This window comes from Mus caroli, unplaced genomic scaffold, assembly GCF_978045245.1.
Source record: "Mus caroli unplaced genomic scaffold, Mus_caroli_1 scaffold_1, whole genome shotgun sequence".
Taxonomy (NCBI): domain Eukaryota; kingdom Metazoa; phylum Chordata; class Mammalia; order Rodentia; family Muridae; genus Mus; species Mus caroli.
The window spans coordinates 19,628,041-19,642,604 of record NW_028227256.1 but is presented as its reverse complement, the minus strand read 5'-3'; the positions used below and the strand labels follow the sequence as shown (position 1 = coordinate 19,642,604).

Below are 14,564 nucleotides of genomic sequence, written 5' to 3'. Positions count from 1 at the left end.
CTCTCTCTCTCTCTGCCTGTCTTTCTCTCCCTCTCTCCCTCCTTCCATCCCTCTCTACCACCCCCTCTCCCTCCCATTCTCTTTCTCTCTTTTTGTTAAATGCTAGGTTTTTCATGGTGACTCAAACCTAGTATCCTAGTATTCAAGAGGCTGAAGCAGGAAAATTTTTATAAGTTGGAGGCCAGTTTGGGAAGCATAGTGAGTTCTAGCCCATCCTGGGCTTAAGAGTGAGTACCTGTCTCAATAAACAAACAAAGATAAATAAAGAACAGTTGAGCTGTGATCTTACAATTTTTACATAGACTTCACAGCATGGCTTCCTGGTCTTTCTCTCCATTCCTTTCTTTGTAAATGTCTCCCTTCTCACTTTTGGAACTCCCAGACTGGCCTAAGAACATTCAGCAAAGCTGGGCTGTTAAAAGTATCTTTTCAGATTAGACCACTGTCTTCTTAATCATTAAAATAAAATAAAGACTCAGAGATCACACATGGGAAATGCGGACTTGACAAGTGTCTTGCTTACCTGCTTTGCTGAGCCATCTTAAAGCCCTGCTTGGATAAGCCTACAACTGCTTACCTCCAGCTGACTGAGTCTGTCTTCTTCTCCCTTGCCTTGCAGGAACATTTTCAGATGTGTCTGTGTTCCCAGAAAGCCAAGCAGCGAAGAGGGAGGCCCAGACAGAAACTGGTATTTCCTCTCCTTCCTGCTTTGGTCTGATTTTTTTTCCTTTCCTTTCCTTTCCTTTCTTTTCCTTTCCTTTCCTTTCCTTTCCTTTCCTTTCCTTTCCTTTCCTTTCCTTTCCTTTCCTTTCCTTTCCTTTCCTTTCCTTTCCTTTCCTTTTCTTTTCTTTTCTTTCTTTTTTTTTTTTAAGTTCTGTTTGCTCCCAAAAGACCTCTTGGATGATTGCCCACCAAACAGTGGCCCCATTCAGAGGAGTCCTGTGTGTTTTGTGTCTTCCCAAAGCCACCCCTGTCTTGCAACCTTACAGTTATGACAAACACAGAACTATGGGCATGTTGTTTTGCTTCATAGAATACATTGAAACATCACACTTTGGCCAGAAATTACTTATTAAAACATCACTGCTTGCCCACTATTTCTGTCATACGATCTGAGATATTTACATTATTAAACTTCCCTGAGGAGGAAAACAGCCTCCAGAGGGTCTAAAGGATTACACTTGAGCTCTTCATTTTATTGCCCATTTATATTTGGTAATGGTGTTGGTGAAAGGAAGCCTCTTTCTGAACAGGCTTCCTACCCACACTGTATTCTTAACTTACTAGTTCTAAGTACCTGGATATCATTGAGGGGCAGGTATGTGGTATGTGGTATGTGATATATATATATGTCACGTATGGTGACATGGTTTCATTGGTTTATTTTATACAGAATACTAATTTTGTCCAAGTGTGGCATGTTTCTACTGTGTATTTAAAACATTTCTGAATTGTATTGGTTCAGAATTGTTAAACAAATGTATTTAAAGCTGACATTGATTTAGCAAGGGGAAATATGATAAACATATAATAGTGCCACTGTCCAGTTCAAAGCTTTATTAATCTGTCCCCAGATTTGTCCAGTATTATTAATGGTGATCCTGTTGAAAATAGGCAGCCCACTCACTGAAGCAGTCAATAAGATGATCCTTTTGGATAAACTCGTGCTTATAATTCATGTCTTAGCTCTCCTTGCCCTTCTAAAGCATGTTTGCTTGCTCCTTGGTCTCCATCAAAGCTCCTTACACAGTTTCCTGGCTTTGAGTTTGTAGTAAGTGGTCTAGATGCTATTCAGTGCAGCTTCCACTCAAGGTTTAATCCTGGGCTGCAAATATGGATGGTTACCCCTGAGCCTCCCATGGTGCCCCACGGCTCTGACCTGGTCTTCAAGGCCTGCTCGTTCTGGTTGCTGCCTGATTTTCACTTTCTTTTCTGTTCCTTCCCACTGGGGACCACTGTCTAAGGCAAGAGGGCTGCTTGTTAGTGGATAGATGCTGTGTGTGCTTTTGCAGATTGTTACGTTATGATGATTTTCCTCTTCCGAATCCCTGCTGTGTTCATGTGAGAATACCGTCCCCCCCCCCCTTTTACTTTGATGTGTTTGTCAATTATGTCTTCTCTGAACAGTGAACTTAGTAATGATTCTTCTCTCTTCTGAAATGATAACTCCAACTTTCAAATGTGTATTACTTTGTATTGAAATGGTATGTGAGGACAGATTATGCTGCCTACAGGATATCTGAGTCTAGTTTACTTTGAATCCCAAGAATTTTTGGCACAATTCCTTAAACCTGTTATTCAGTAAGTAATTATTCAGTGAATGATAATTTTTTCCTCTTTGTTCCAAAGTGCATGATGTAACTAACATCTTTTGGGGTATACAGATGTTGGTGTTTATAGTTTTTAGTTTTAGTTAAGCACATAATGGATATATTTAAAAAATCTAGATCTTGGGAGGCTATATTTAGAACCCTATAATGTTTTGTATAATCTAATATTTGACTCTCCAATTTAATCTTTTTCTCCTTCACAATAACATTGTGTAGTTTTATCTTGGCTCTTAAGAATTCTTATTGCTTAAAAAGAAATAAAATGAAAAAACAAAAACAAAATGAAAACCACCTCACAGTGAACTCTGGGATATATATATGTGGTTTATTTTTATCAACATTTTAAAGGTATTGTGTACAAGTATAAAGAACAGTTGATGCTTCCAAACCATAATGAAGTACTAGAAGGGTTAAATATGAGGCTTAGCTGGAAAACTGCAGTGCACAGGAGTCTTGAAGAATACTATAAGAAAATTTTAGTTTCCCAGTTTCTACCATGGCCACTGCTCACTGACGAAGGTGAAGGTGTACTTATTCTTAGCAATATTACATTTAATGTATGATCTTATGGTGGGTATAGAGCCATGGTAGAACAGTTGCTTAGCATGTGTAATGCTTTGGGTTTCATTCCCAGGACTGTGAAATGAATTGTAAAGTATGGGCTGGTGACTTCTTATATCCGCAGGGATATACGCAGAAGTTAGTGATAGCACTCTTCCTGGCCCTGTACAGCCAGCTCTGGGTCTCAACCTCTTCTTACTCTTCTTATCAAAGTTGTGTCTGGATGTAGCTAAATCAGTGTCAGGAGATACAAGAACATCCCTTTGCTCCTGGATGCTCCTCTCATTTTCCTGCAAATCCATTTCAGCATTTCAGACACAGTGGCAAACTGCAGAATGAAAAAAATTGCCAAAGGGGCTTAGTGCATACATTCATCAACTTCAAGTCAAACTATTTTTTCCCTCCTTTAATATTTTAAATGTATTACCAGTAATTCTAGAAGAGACTTGCAACACAATAACATCTTCATTGTCCCCCTGGAGGGAATCTTTAATTGTTTTAAAAGGCAAAAACAATTGCATTCTTATAAATATATTCATTAAAATGTGCATAAATATAGTTATTCAGTGGAGCTATGTCAGCAGAAGCTGATGCTGTTGACTTCGTGCAAGAGCTTCGCTGGGGTAGGAGCAACAGTCTGATGCTGGTGCTTTAAATCTCCCAAGGCATTACTTCAGCAGAGTGGCTGCTTACAGGGAGTGGTATTTAAAGTTACACTCTTAAACCTTTTAAAAATACACAAAAAATATTTGTCTCATTTGCTGTTTCCATATCTTAATGATTATTTTATTTAAAGATTAAAATGAGCAGTGAAACAGTCCCAAGACTGCAGCACCACAGCAAGTTGACGTTTTCTGAGTATCAGCATCTTTGTTTGGTCTAGGTTTGTTTTTCCTTTACCTGTGTACGTGCAACCAATTGCATGGATCTTCAGAGCCTTTACCTTTTTATTTTTTAATTCACTGTCTTTGCTTTCCTTGATCTATTACCTCATTCTTTCCCAAACCATAGACACCACTTGGCTACTTGCCAGAAGTATTAAAAATGGTAAACAAGACAGGAGAGATGCCTCAGCAGTCAAGATCACTGGCTGTTCTTCTAGATGACCCAGGAATGAATATAAGAATGCACATGGCCACTTACAACTCTCCAGTCCCAAGGGATCTGAGGCAGTCTTCTGGCTTCTTTGGGCACCAGTCACATGAGCAATACATAGACATTTATCAGGCAAACACACACATAAAAGAAGACAATAAAATTTAAAGCACAGAAAACAGCAAGATGCCCGTTATTTCTTTTAAAAGGAGCTCAGACTCTATTGGAAAAATATTTTTTTAGTCACATGGGAATCTGAAATGAAAGTTCAGGTGCATTCAGGCCTGGTGAGTGGTTCTATGTTAGCATAATCCTAGTACCATGGAAGCAGAAGGATTGCAGAAAGATTGCAGGAGGAGGAAGAGGAGGAAGAGGAGGAAGAGAAGGAGGAGGACATGAGGGAGGGAGGAAGGAAAAGGATTAAAGTAATTTAAATACAATTTGTTTATTAGAAAGGCATAGGAAGTGTGAGAAAGGTAATAAGGATACATATTGTTAAATGGGAAAGGAGCTAAGCTTAAAGTATAGCAAAGATTCCCTTTCTTAAAGCAACAGTACATCATTTCACAGTCCTACAGCTCAGAAGTCGGAACTGAAAGGTAGCTGCAGCAGCATGCTCCAGTGAAGACTAGGGGGCGCTGTTCCACCTCAGCTTTCTGGCTTCTGATAGCTGCACCTTTCCCTGCCCTCAGAGATGTAGCTCTCAAACTCTCTACAGCCACCAAACCCTCTTCCTATGCATATTCACACCATCTTCATTCTGTATGTGTCGCCTCTGTGGCTTAATTTATCCCCTGTTTAAAAGTCACGATGGATTAAAATCCACTCTAGCAATCTCAGTTTAACTTGATTAGCTTACAAAGAGTGTGCTTTCAAGGAATATTCTATTTGCTACTGTGGGTTAGAATCCCAGCATGTTTTCTTTGAGAGTCCAAATACAATGTATAGGAACCATTCAGAAAGGAAGACAAAGCTGAGGTAGTTAATTCCAGTTTTAAAAAGAAAGAAAGAAAAAACCCACCAGAGCAAGAGTAAAACCTACTGCTCAGTTATCTCACTAAACCAGAAAGCCTGTAGGAGTATATATTTATAAACTCCCACTTGTCATGGTAGAGGGAATACTTCATAACTGTTCTGAACTTCAGGCAAACAGTCTTTGGCAGGTAGAGAAAGCGGTGAGACAAAGACCTACAAAGTGGCAGGAACTGGAAAAATTGGGACACACTGTATTTCAAGGAAGGAAATATGGCAAGAATGAAAGCAGCACCCAGCATAATGCCTTCAATAGTCTGTCAACAAGACACCATGTAACACTGTGCTGAAGAAACCCAAAGCAAGTTAGAAGCCAAGAGCTGGCTTGGGCTGGAGAGATGGCTCAGTAGTCAAGAGCATTTGCTGCTGCTGGAGAAGTGAAGAGTCCTGCACTGAGGTCAGGGGTCTCATACTCTGATCATAGCCTCATCCCCCAAGACGCCAGCTCTCTTCCAGCCTTCATAGGCACGGCGCACGTGTACACAAGCAGAGACACACAAACACCAAGAGAAACGAAAACCAAGGTCAGGTGTTAACCAGACCTGCCCTGTGGAAGATGTGCAGTAACAGATGACTGTGGTCATCACATAAGCAGAGAGAGGAAGCAGGAAGGACCAGGGTCTGTCTAAGATGAGGTGAGCTCTGCATATGGCAACAGAGAGGAAGCCTTCCAACCTTAGAGTGGCTGCAGGATAAGAGAAGCATCTTTGGTCTGGGAGAAAAATCTATATTTTTAATGTATACTTTTATACATTGTATACTCAGCAGCTGATTGTTTCTTTGATCCCCTCTCTGTATCCATACTTATTGGTCTCATTTCTAAAAACTAAAATCAGAATGAGTTTTTCTATAAGTGCTATATCAAACACTGAAGAACAAATTTTTTTCTCAGAGTTCTGATTACCTATATAGAAATGAATAAAGACATATTTCCAAAGATGTTGTTTCCCAAATGTGGTCTCATTCTGTGATTGGAACCACAATGTAGGACATCTTAAAAGGACCTGGGTTAACCCATACCTTCTGGTCATTTTGAATGAATCAACCTCTCAGATGTAAGGTGCATACACACCATTATGAGACCTCCAAATCTTATCCCTTTTCAGTTCCAATATTAAGCCCCAAAGCTCATGAAAATAACATGTAAATCTGTACATGACAGGACTTGAGATTTAATTCTCCTCGTCATTGTTTCAGTTCCCTCTAGAGCTACTAGTGTGCCATCTTGAATATCCTGCCACTCCTTGAACTATATGTATGTCTTGTCCTTAGCAAAGTCTTCCCTGGACACTTTATCCTCTTGGCTCCTTCATCAAGCAACTACTGATATGGTATTTCTGTTCACGCAATCTTTCATGGACCCTGTCTCTTGCTTATACTTTAAAGTCACTGTAATTTCATTCTGATGGCACAAACCACCCCCTATTTTCAAGTCTGTTAAAAATCATTCAGAGTCTGGATAGGAAACTAAGATCAAGGACCTCCGGGGCTGATTTTGACATTGCTATCACTCTGGGGAAGTCCTAGAAATATGGGTGGAGGTCAGCAAATCATCATAAAGAGATGAGGTTCCATGCTAGAGAGATAACCTAGTGCTGAAGGGTGTTCCCTGCTCTTCCAGAAGAGGAGAGTTGGCTCTCAGCATTTATTTTTGGTGGTTCTCAGCCACCTAGAACTCTAGTTCCAGGACATGATCACCTCTTCTGATGTTTCCAGGTACCTACACACTACACACGTGTCCTCTCTCTCTCTCTCTCTCTCTCTCACACACACACACACACACACACACACACACACACACACACACACGCACACACACATGAGTGAGAACAGAATCAAGAGAGATAAGGAGAGAGTGAGGTGATAGAGAGGGAGATGGACAGGTGGTAGAGAAGAGGTGAGGGTGAGTGGGGGGAAGGGAACAAAATGGAGGGAGAAGAGAGGGGCAGATAGGAAGGACATGGAAGGAAGCAGAAATAAGAGAAGAGAGAGAAATGAAGAGGACAGGTTGACATAAAGAGACATAAAGATGGACAGGTTGAGAAAAGGAAGAAAGGACTAAGGGAGGAAGGGAACCAAGGTGTGTGATGGAGAGGGAGATGGAGGCAGCAGAAGGAGATGGAGGCAGAGTTGATCTATATGAAGGAAAAGAAATGAGTATTTGGTAAGAAGCTGTAAATGGAAGATTATGAGAAACAAAGTTGCTGAACTTCTTTTCCTTCTCTGTATGAAAGTTTATGTATGTGCTTGCGCATGTATAAGTATGTGTGTGTATAATATATTACATATTATACACAGATGTCTAAGGATGTGTTTAATGTGAAGTCAAGGTAGGGTGGGCTCTGAAGACTATTGTATGAATACAAGTGTGAAGTTTTGTTTGGAAGAAAGTAAAATGAAGAATTTGGTTTAAGGCAAATGTTTAGACATTCTTGTTTGTCCTAGTAAATACCTTTTGTAGGCACCTGCTGGTGGCAGCATAAGGATGGTGGTGTATGATATTCAATACTACAATCATGTCTATAAAATTAGGCTATTTTTAGTATATAGGTGAGAGCACTGTTATGAAGATACCCATTTCATATCCCATTTAAAATACCCATTTATATTACTAGTTGTTAACATTATCTAGTACCAGTTATTGTGTTGCTAGTGAAGGACCCAGGGTTATCCTCCTCATTTCACATGGACTAGAAAAGTCCAGGTCTCAGCACGAATCTGAACCTGAGAATGGCATTGTGGGATTGAATGAGTACTAAACTCATCTGCATCCAAGATGGCCGTTGAGTTCTCAGAAGAAGCATTTTTTATGAAATGTTGCATTATCATATCCACAGATATTTGCTGATACCACTTGAACAATAGTGTTGCATAATTTTACAGATTAAAGCTTACAAGAGACCTGTCAAAGTCCTTTTAAATTGTATTCTGTATGCATTGTTTAAATGTTAATTCTAGAGCATTTCTATAATTTTGAATTCTTTCAGGATCTCACACGATGAATTTTGATCACATTCATCCTATGTAGATTGTTCCAGATCTACCCTTGGCATTACTTTCCATTCTCACCTCCTTATCCACCACCCCCAACCTTAAATTTCCACCTCATCTTTCTACTCTTAAAACCCATAAAGTCTAATGTGTACTGTCCACCCACTTGGGTATGAAGCCTGCTCTGGAGTGTAGTCAACCACTATGAGGCTCGCCCTCTCCCAGCAGCTGTCAGATGCCAGCAGCCCCTCAGCTAGGGGTGTGTCCATCTCCCACACTTCCTACTAGAATTTTGTCTGGCCTGAACTTCCATAGTCTTGCACAGGCCATCATGACTGCTGTCAGTTTCTTCCTGCACCTTCCCTGCTGTCTGGAGAAGACTGTTTCCTTAGTGTTATCTACCACTTTGGTCTCTTAGATCACTCTCCTCCCTCTTCCACCATGATCCCTGAGTCTTGGGAATAGGAAAGTTGACATAGATGGGCCACTTACTCCACCATCTCTCTTTCTCTGCACAGTGTCTCATTAACAGTCTCTGTCTTAATTACTGCAAGAAAAAGCTTCTCTGGTGACAGTTGAGAGGCTGTCTGGGCTATGGGTCAAAGCACTTTTGCCTTTTCTTGTTTCTTCCTTTGAGAGAGAGAGAGAGAGAGAGAGAGAGAGAGAATCTAGAATTCCAAGCACATGCAGAAAAATAGTAATAAACTAGTGTCATATATTCGCAGACAGTTAATTCAATGTACTTTTCCAGGAACCTAACCTATTAATTAGTGTCCTTAGTCCTTTTAGGAGGAGGATTTGGCGCTCTTTGTGTCTTTGTATACGGCATGCAGAGAGGTTGTGATATTTATTTGACCACAAGGGATAAATGACAGAACCTACATTGAAGTTCAGATTATCAGAGGGAAGAAATTACACTTCTAACCAGACACAGGTATTTATAGTTGTTGGTAAATGAATACTTGCTAAGCAGAAATCAAAATTGACGCTCACAAAGAAACAACAGGCTGAACAGTTGCTGAGGGGTTCTGGTGCTGATATTGATAATCCTGCTGGATTCACATTGTGCTGGAAATAGTTCAGTCCTATGTAGAGGAGCAAGACATCATGCTACTTTTAAGGCCAGCTATGCAGATGTTGGTGTAAAGCATGCAGAGACTCAGCTTACCTTAAGTATGTAGACATTCCTATTCCTTGAGATCCCTGGATGTGGTTGTGACATATAGAAGTGTGATAAATGATTCATTATCTTCTTGGGTATTTATAGATTACCATATTCCCTTTAAGTCTGCAGTAATCCAAGATGACAGTAAATGGCTTCTTTCATTATTTTCATCACTTTCCAGGTAACATCTTGGCAGAGAATATACTGTGGCTTGGTAGAGCTATTCGTAGCCTTTCAGTGGTTGTAAAATCAGAATCAATCCCCCTGCCCCGATAATATTCAGTGCTATGTTTAAATCTCAGTCTGTACCCAAGATGGTCCTAACATGCATTTTCAGTCCCTCCTAGCACTAACTGTACATACACATATGTATGTGTGTATATACATACATGTGCATATACATAGCCCATCTGCTAAGTCCTATGTGTGTAAAACTTCTTTTAATAAACAGTTTAGGTCTTTGTTTGTTCAATTGTTGTTTGTTTTTATTATTACCTTCCTCTGTACTCCAAAAAAAAGAAAAGAATTTCTGTTTTCTAGTCCTGTTTTCTCTTTTGTAATAGACCTTTCTTAAATCTTTGAGCAATATAAACATTACTTAAAATTTAAATATAAATGTCTTGCCATGATTGCTTGTTTGAGGTCCCCATTGTCACACATAATTATCTACTGAACATTTCCATTTAGAAATCCAGTAGGCATTGCAAACCTAATATGTTCCTCACTCCCCTCTTGAATTTTATTCGCGTAAACTCCCCCTTTTGCTTTCCAGTATCTAAAATGTACCTTAATGCTGAGCTCAGAATTTTAGGAGTCATTCTTCTATCCCTTCTATTCATATTTTGCATTTAGTAAGGAAGTAAATACAGTGAGTTCTATTTTTAATAAATTCCAAATATGAACATTTTGTTTTTGTTTTTCGTTTTCCTGCCTAACAGCTTGTTTTAAGCTCCTTCACCTAGGAAATTCCTCTTTGGTGTCCGTGACCTGACTTTTGACCCAGATTGATTTTTCTCCTCCTATCAACAACAGCCAGAGGCGTCCTGTTTATCTTTCACTGCTGAATTCCTCCAATTAGACATTCTGCTTAAGTCCCGCCTCAGCAGTAATGAAGTCCATGTAACTCAGCACAAGTGATGCGCTCTACAGTGCTAGCCGCACAGTGCATTTCGTGTGTGGCACTAATGCTCGTCTGGCCTTGTAGGTAAACCAGGCACATTCATCTTGAGCTTGCCAAAGAGAGAGAGGGACCGTACATTTACTTTCCTCTCACTTAGGAATTTTCCCTATAGATACTTTTATGCTTTGCTGCCTACTCTGTGTGCTTCTCTGGTAAAATTAATTTGCTTATGTAAAGGTGAAAGCCCATTTTTAAAGACTATTTATCTATAAAAGCCCTCCTACATACCCAGTGGTGTTGCAACCTCATTTTTTGCAACTATAGCTTTTGTTTGTTATGCAATACGTTTATATTTTATATACCCTTCCCTGACGTATAAGGTACATCCCTAAATTTAACAATGCTTTTGCTACATTTAATATGGTACCTCTGGTGTCTACAGTTGTTCCTGGTACATAGTACATTTTAGACACAGTTTAATCAAAACAGGAATTGACAGATTTGCAACCTGACATACAACCTCAGTGCATTGAATGTTCATATCTGTTAACTGTTGCCAATACACCCTCTTTCAATTGTGCACATTCGAAAATCAACATTTATGATCATCTACATTAATACAGATAAAATATATATTCAAGTTATGTGTATATTCTTCAAAACATCTATTAGGACATTTTTTTCCATTTCATGGGTGAGGGAAATGAAAGCTCAGAGAGATTGCCAGGCCGTACGAAACCAGAACATCATCAAGAGGATGAGATGACCCAAATTATTCTCAACAATTCACTGCCACCAAGAAACAATGAGGTGATTTACATAAACCTCCACCCCTCCAAAAGGAAAAGAGTTGATTTGGCTGATGCCACTGCTCAGAATATGACTCTTTTTATACTATATATATTCATGATCAGAAAAAAAAAAAAAAGATTTAAAAAACTAAAAAGCTAAAGAGGCCAGGAGACTATTTCTTGAACTATGGTATCTGAGGTTATTTGAATAGGTTTGGTCCCTTTAGAGTCATGTGTTTGGCCCACAAGGAGTGCTACTATTAGGAGTTGTTGCCTTGTTGGAGTAAGTAGGTGTGACATTGCTGGAGGAAGTGTGTCACTGTGGGGGTGGGCTTTGAGGTTTACTATGCTCAGGTTCTGCTCTGTGTGGAATGAGAGCTTACTTCTGGCTCCCAGCAGAAGCCAGTCTCCTCCTGGCTGCCTTTGGATCAAAATGTGGAATTCTTGGCTACTGCAGCACCTTTTTTTGCTTGGATACTGCAATGTTTCCTGCCATGATGATCATGTACTAAAACTGTGAAACTGTAAGCTAGCCCAAGTTAAACGTTTTATATATAAGAGTTGTCTTGGTCATGGTGCCTCTTCACAGCCATAAAACCCCAAGACAGTATCTAACATTTTAGAGCCAAACTGTATCTTTAGTTTAAAAGATTTATTTTTTCCATTTACAACTATAGGCAGTGACTCTAAAAGCCAGTGGAAAATAATTTTGCTCCCCCAAATTCAACGTGTCTAAACATGAGAAAACACAATCATTTCTTTATTCTTAGCCAGTAATTATCGACTTGTTCAGTTGTCCTTAGAGACAGAAAACTGTTTCAGAAAAGCAAGTAGATGGCAGTAACTCTGAGAGAAGCAAAGAGATAGGAAAAGCAAATACAAGAGAAACATTTTGAGGGAATGAGAAGACAGAAGGGCAGCGTTCAGAATGACAGCAGTATCTTCAAGATGAATGGGAAGAGAAGGGGTCTGTGATAGATTTGGGAGGTGCCATGAACCTACTGCAGTGTTTGAAAGAGCCCAGACTAAAGTAAGAAGAGGATGAAGAAGGTTCAGTGGTAGTAATGGCTAATAAAAAGAGTGGCGGCGGTAACACAGGACCATGAAGTATTTGGGAGCAGTGCAATTAGTGGAGTTCAATGGAGGGTAACCAAGGGCCTAACAGCTAGGGAAGCAAATGTAATATTGACATACCCCAGAAGTCAGGATTCAGTACTGCACTGAGTTATGGGGGAAATGTGAAGCTAGCTTTGACTCTGCCAATTTTCTGTTCCTAATGGTACTGTGGAGGACAAACTTGGAATATCTGTAGCTTCTTTGGTGACATTATAAAAGAGAAAGGCAGGTGGATGAGCCAGTTATCTTGGATACTGTCTGATCAGTTTTCCTAGTGGAGTTCTTGTCTACAGTGTGTGGGGACCAACTAGAGCATGTCCATGTCCGTAGGAAAGATCATGTTGAAAGTCCCCGAGGACACTGGTACTCTGCAGGTTAGTGTCAGGGTGAGGACAAAGGAAATATACCTGTCAACCTTCCTCACACTTGTGTGCCATGTCTCCTGTTTCTTTCACAAATAAACCCTTGTTCCCAAAGTATACACATTACCATAGCCCAATCCTACAATGTACTCATTACAGCTCAAAAATGTCTTTCTCTGATGCTCAGGATAGACGTGGCCCTCATTTTCACAGTATTTTAACATGACACCAGCCACATGACTTTCAGTGTTTAGCAGAGTAAAGTGAGGCCTAGAGTTGAAATCTGAATTCTTAGATCAGGAGAGTCAGGTCTAAACATTTTCACTTCCATTTCTGATTCTGAGTTAATTTAGTTTAGTTTTGTGTGTGTTAGGGCAAGCTAGGAATATAGATATATACATAGAATACTGATGATTACCTAATTTTATACTGATTCACTTTAAACAAACAAACAAACAAACTTTGATTGTGAATGACATGGTATTAGCCCTAGGTTGAGAGTTGACTGAGGGAAAGATATTCTTAAAAATGTATTTCAACTTAATACAATTCCATGGAAAAGTTCATTAGGGCAAGAACATTTCTTACCCTGTTCTCAGTCCTTAATTATAAAAGCAGTGAAGGCATTCTTTGAAAGAAATGTAGAAAATTTTCTTCCCAAAAATATCCAGTTTGAGAACTCCTGCTGTAGGTAAGAAACATCTAAAAGATCACCATGTCTTGGACATTTGAACCACTGAACTAGTTTTGGGGGATCAATACTTGGCATTTACTTTTTAAAACATTTCTCAGTCAGATTGGGAAGGGCCAAGGAAGAGGCAGGTTTCTTAGTGCACACCAAGAACATATGACAAAGTTTGCAGCCCTGGTAATGACATAGAGGCTGCCCACGGTGGCCTCGGGGCCAGATCCTGCCCACTCTCTAATTTCTGCAGCTTGGGAAGCAGGGGAGACTTTAACATTTTGAAATGATTGAGGAAAATCAAAAGGAGGACAACGCTTTTAACATGGAAGGTGCATGCAATTCAGATTTCAGTGTTTCCGAAGGAGTTCCCTAGGACAGGGCTGCCCTCCTTTGCTTTATGCTAAAGTGACTGCTTCCCCATCACAATGGCAGATAATCAAGAGGGAGACATGATACCATGCATGCCATGAAATGTTTATGTGATCACCCTTAAGAGGGAAAGTTTCCCTGTCCTCTAATATACAGATGTCCATGATATTTCACAATGCAGTATTGCTAAGATAGCTGAGGTTTTCATATTCATTATAAAAAGTCCTGTCAGGATAGAGCAGTGGTATCTATCCAGCAAGACAAGATGCGATTGTTAAAAACAGTAAAAATATGGTGATACAAATAAGATAACCATGAATGATGAGGAATCTAATTTTTTTTGAAATCTGAAAAAGAATGAGATAAAGGACTTAGTGAATAAGAAGTTTAAGTATATATCAAGTGCATGATTATACTTACCAAAAGTATTCTGAATTAGAGTTATAAACAGAAACAGAGTCTATCAATGCAGAATAGTAGGAATGCACCTTAATAATTTATTCCAGTCCAGGGTGTCCTACTTTCATAATGGAATAGATATCTGAAGCATTTTTAGAGTGACTATCAGGATGGCAAAGGGATATGAAATCAAGCCAAAGGACAAATGACTTAGCCTGAAGGCAAAGACGATTTGGAGGAGATACAGCAGAGAAGAATTTCCAACTATTCGGATGAATATCATGTGGACAAAGAATTCAGTTTATTCTAAATGAGCCAAAAGATTAACGCTCTTTATAGCAATGGAAAGCACAAGAACACTAGAACGGATACAAAAACTGCCCATGTGTAATTACTATAAATAATTCAATGATGTGTCTTAAAAGATATCCCTGTAACTTTCAGGGAGCCATCTGAAGACCTTAAAGAAACTTTCATCAGGCTGTTGCTGATGTAAATACATCTCTCTCACTGTAACGTGTATCTGAGAGTAACTTCAAGATGTTGTA

General features: G+C 39.5%; 1 protein-coding gene across 30 annotated transcripts in view; it reads left to right on the top strand.

Moving 5' to 3' along the window:
• Rims1 (regulating synaptic membrane exocytosis 1) overlaps positions 1-14,564 on the top strand; it is a 542,679-nt gene that overhangs the window by 215,151 nt on the left and 312,964 nt on the right. For 25 of the 30 annotated variants that reach the window (XM_085836010.1, XM_085836009.1, XM_085836007.1 and 22 more), the window contains one exon: positions 620-688. The exons of the other annotated variants lie outside the window; for them this stretch is intronic. In XM_085836010.1, the coding sequence (XP_085692136.1) occupies positions 620-688 (69 nt within the window). Of the gene's footprint in view, positions 1-619; positions 689-14,564 lie in introns of those variants that run through there. 30 annotated transcript variants of the gene reach the window in all.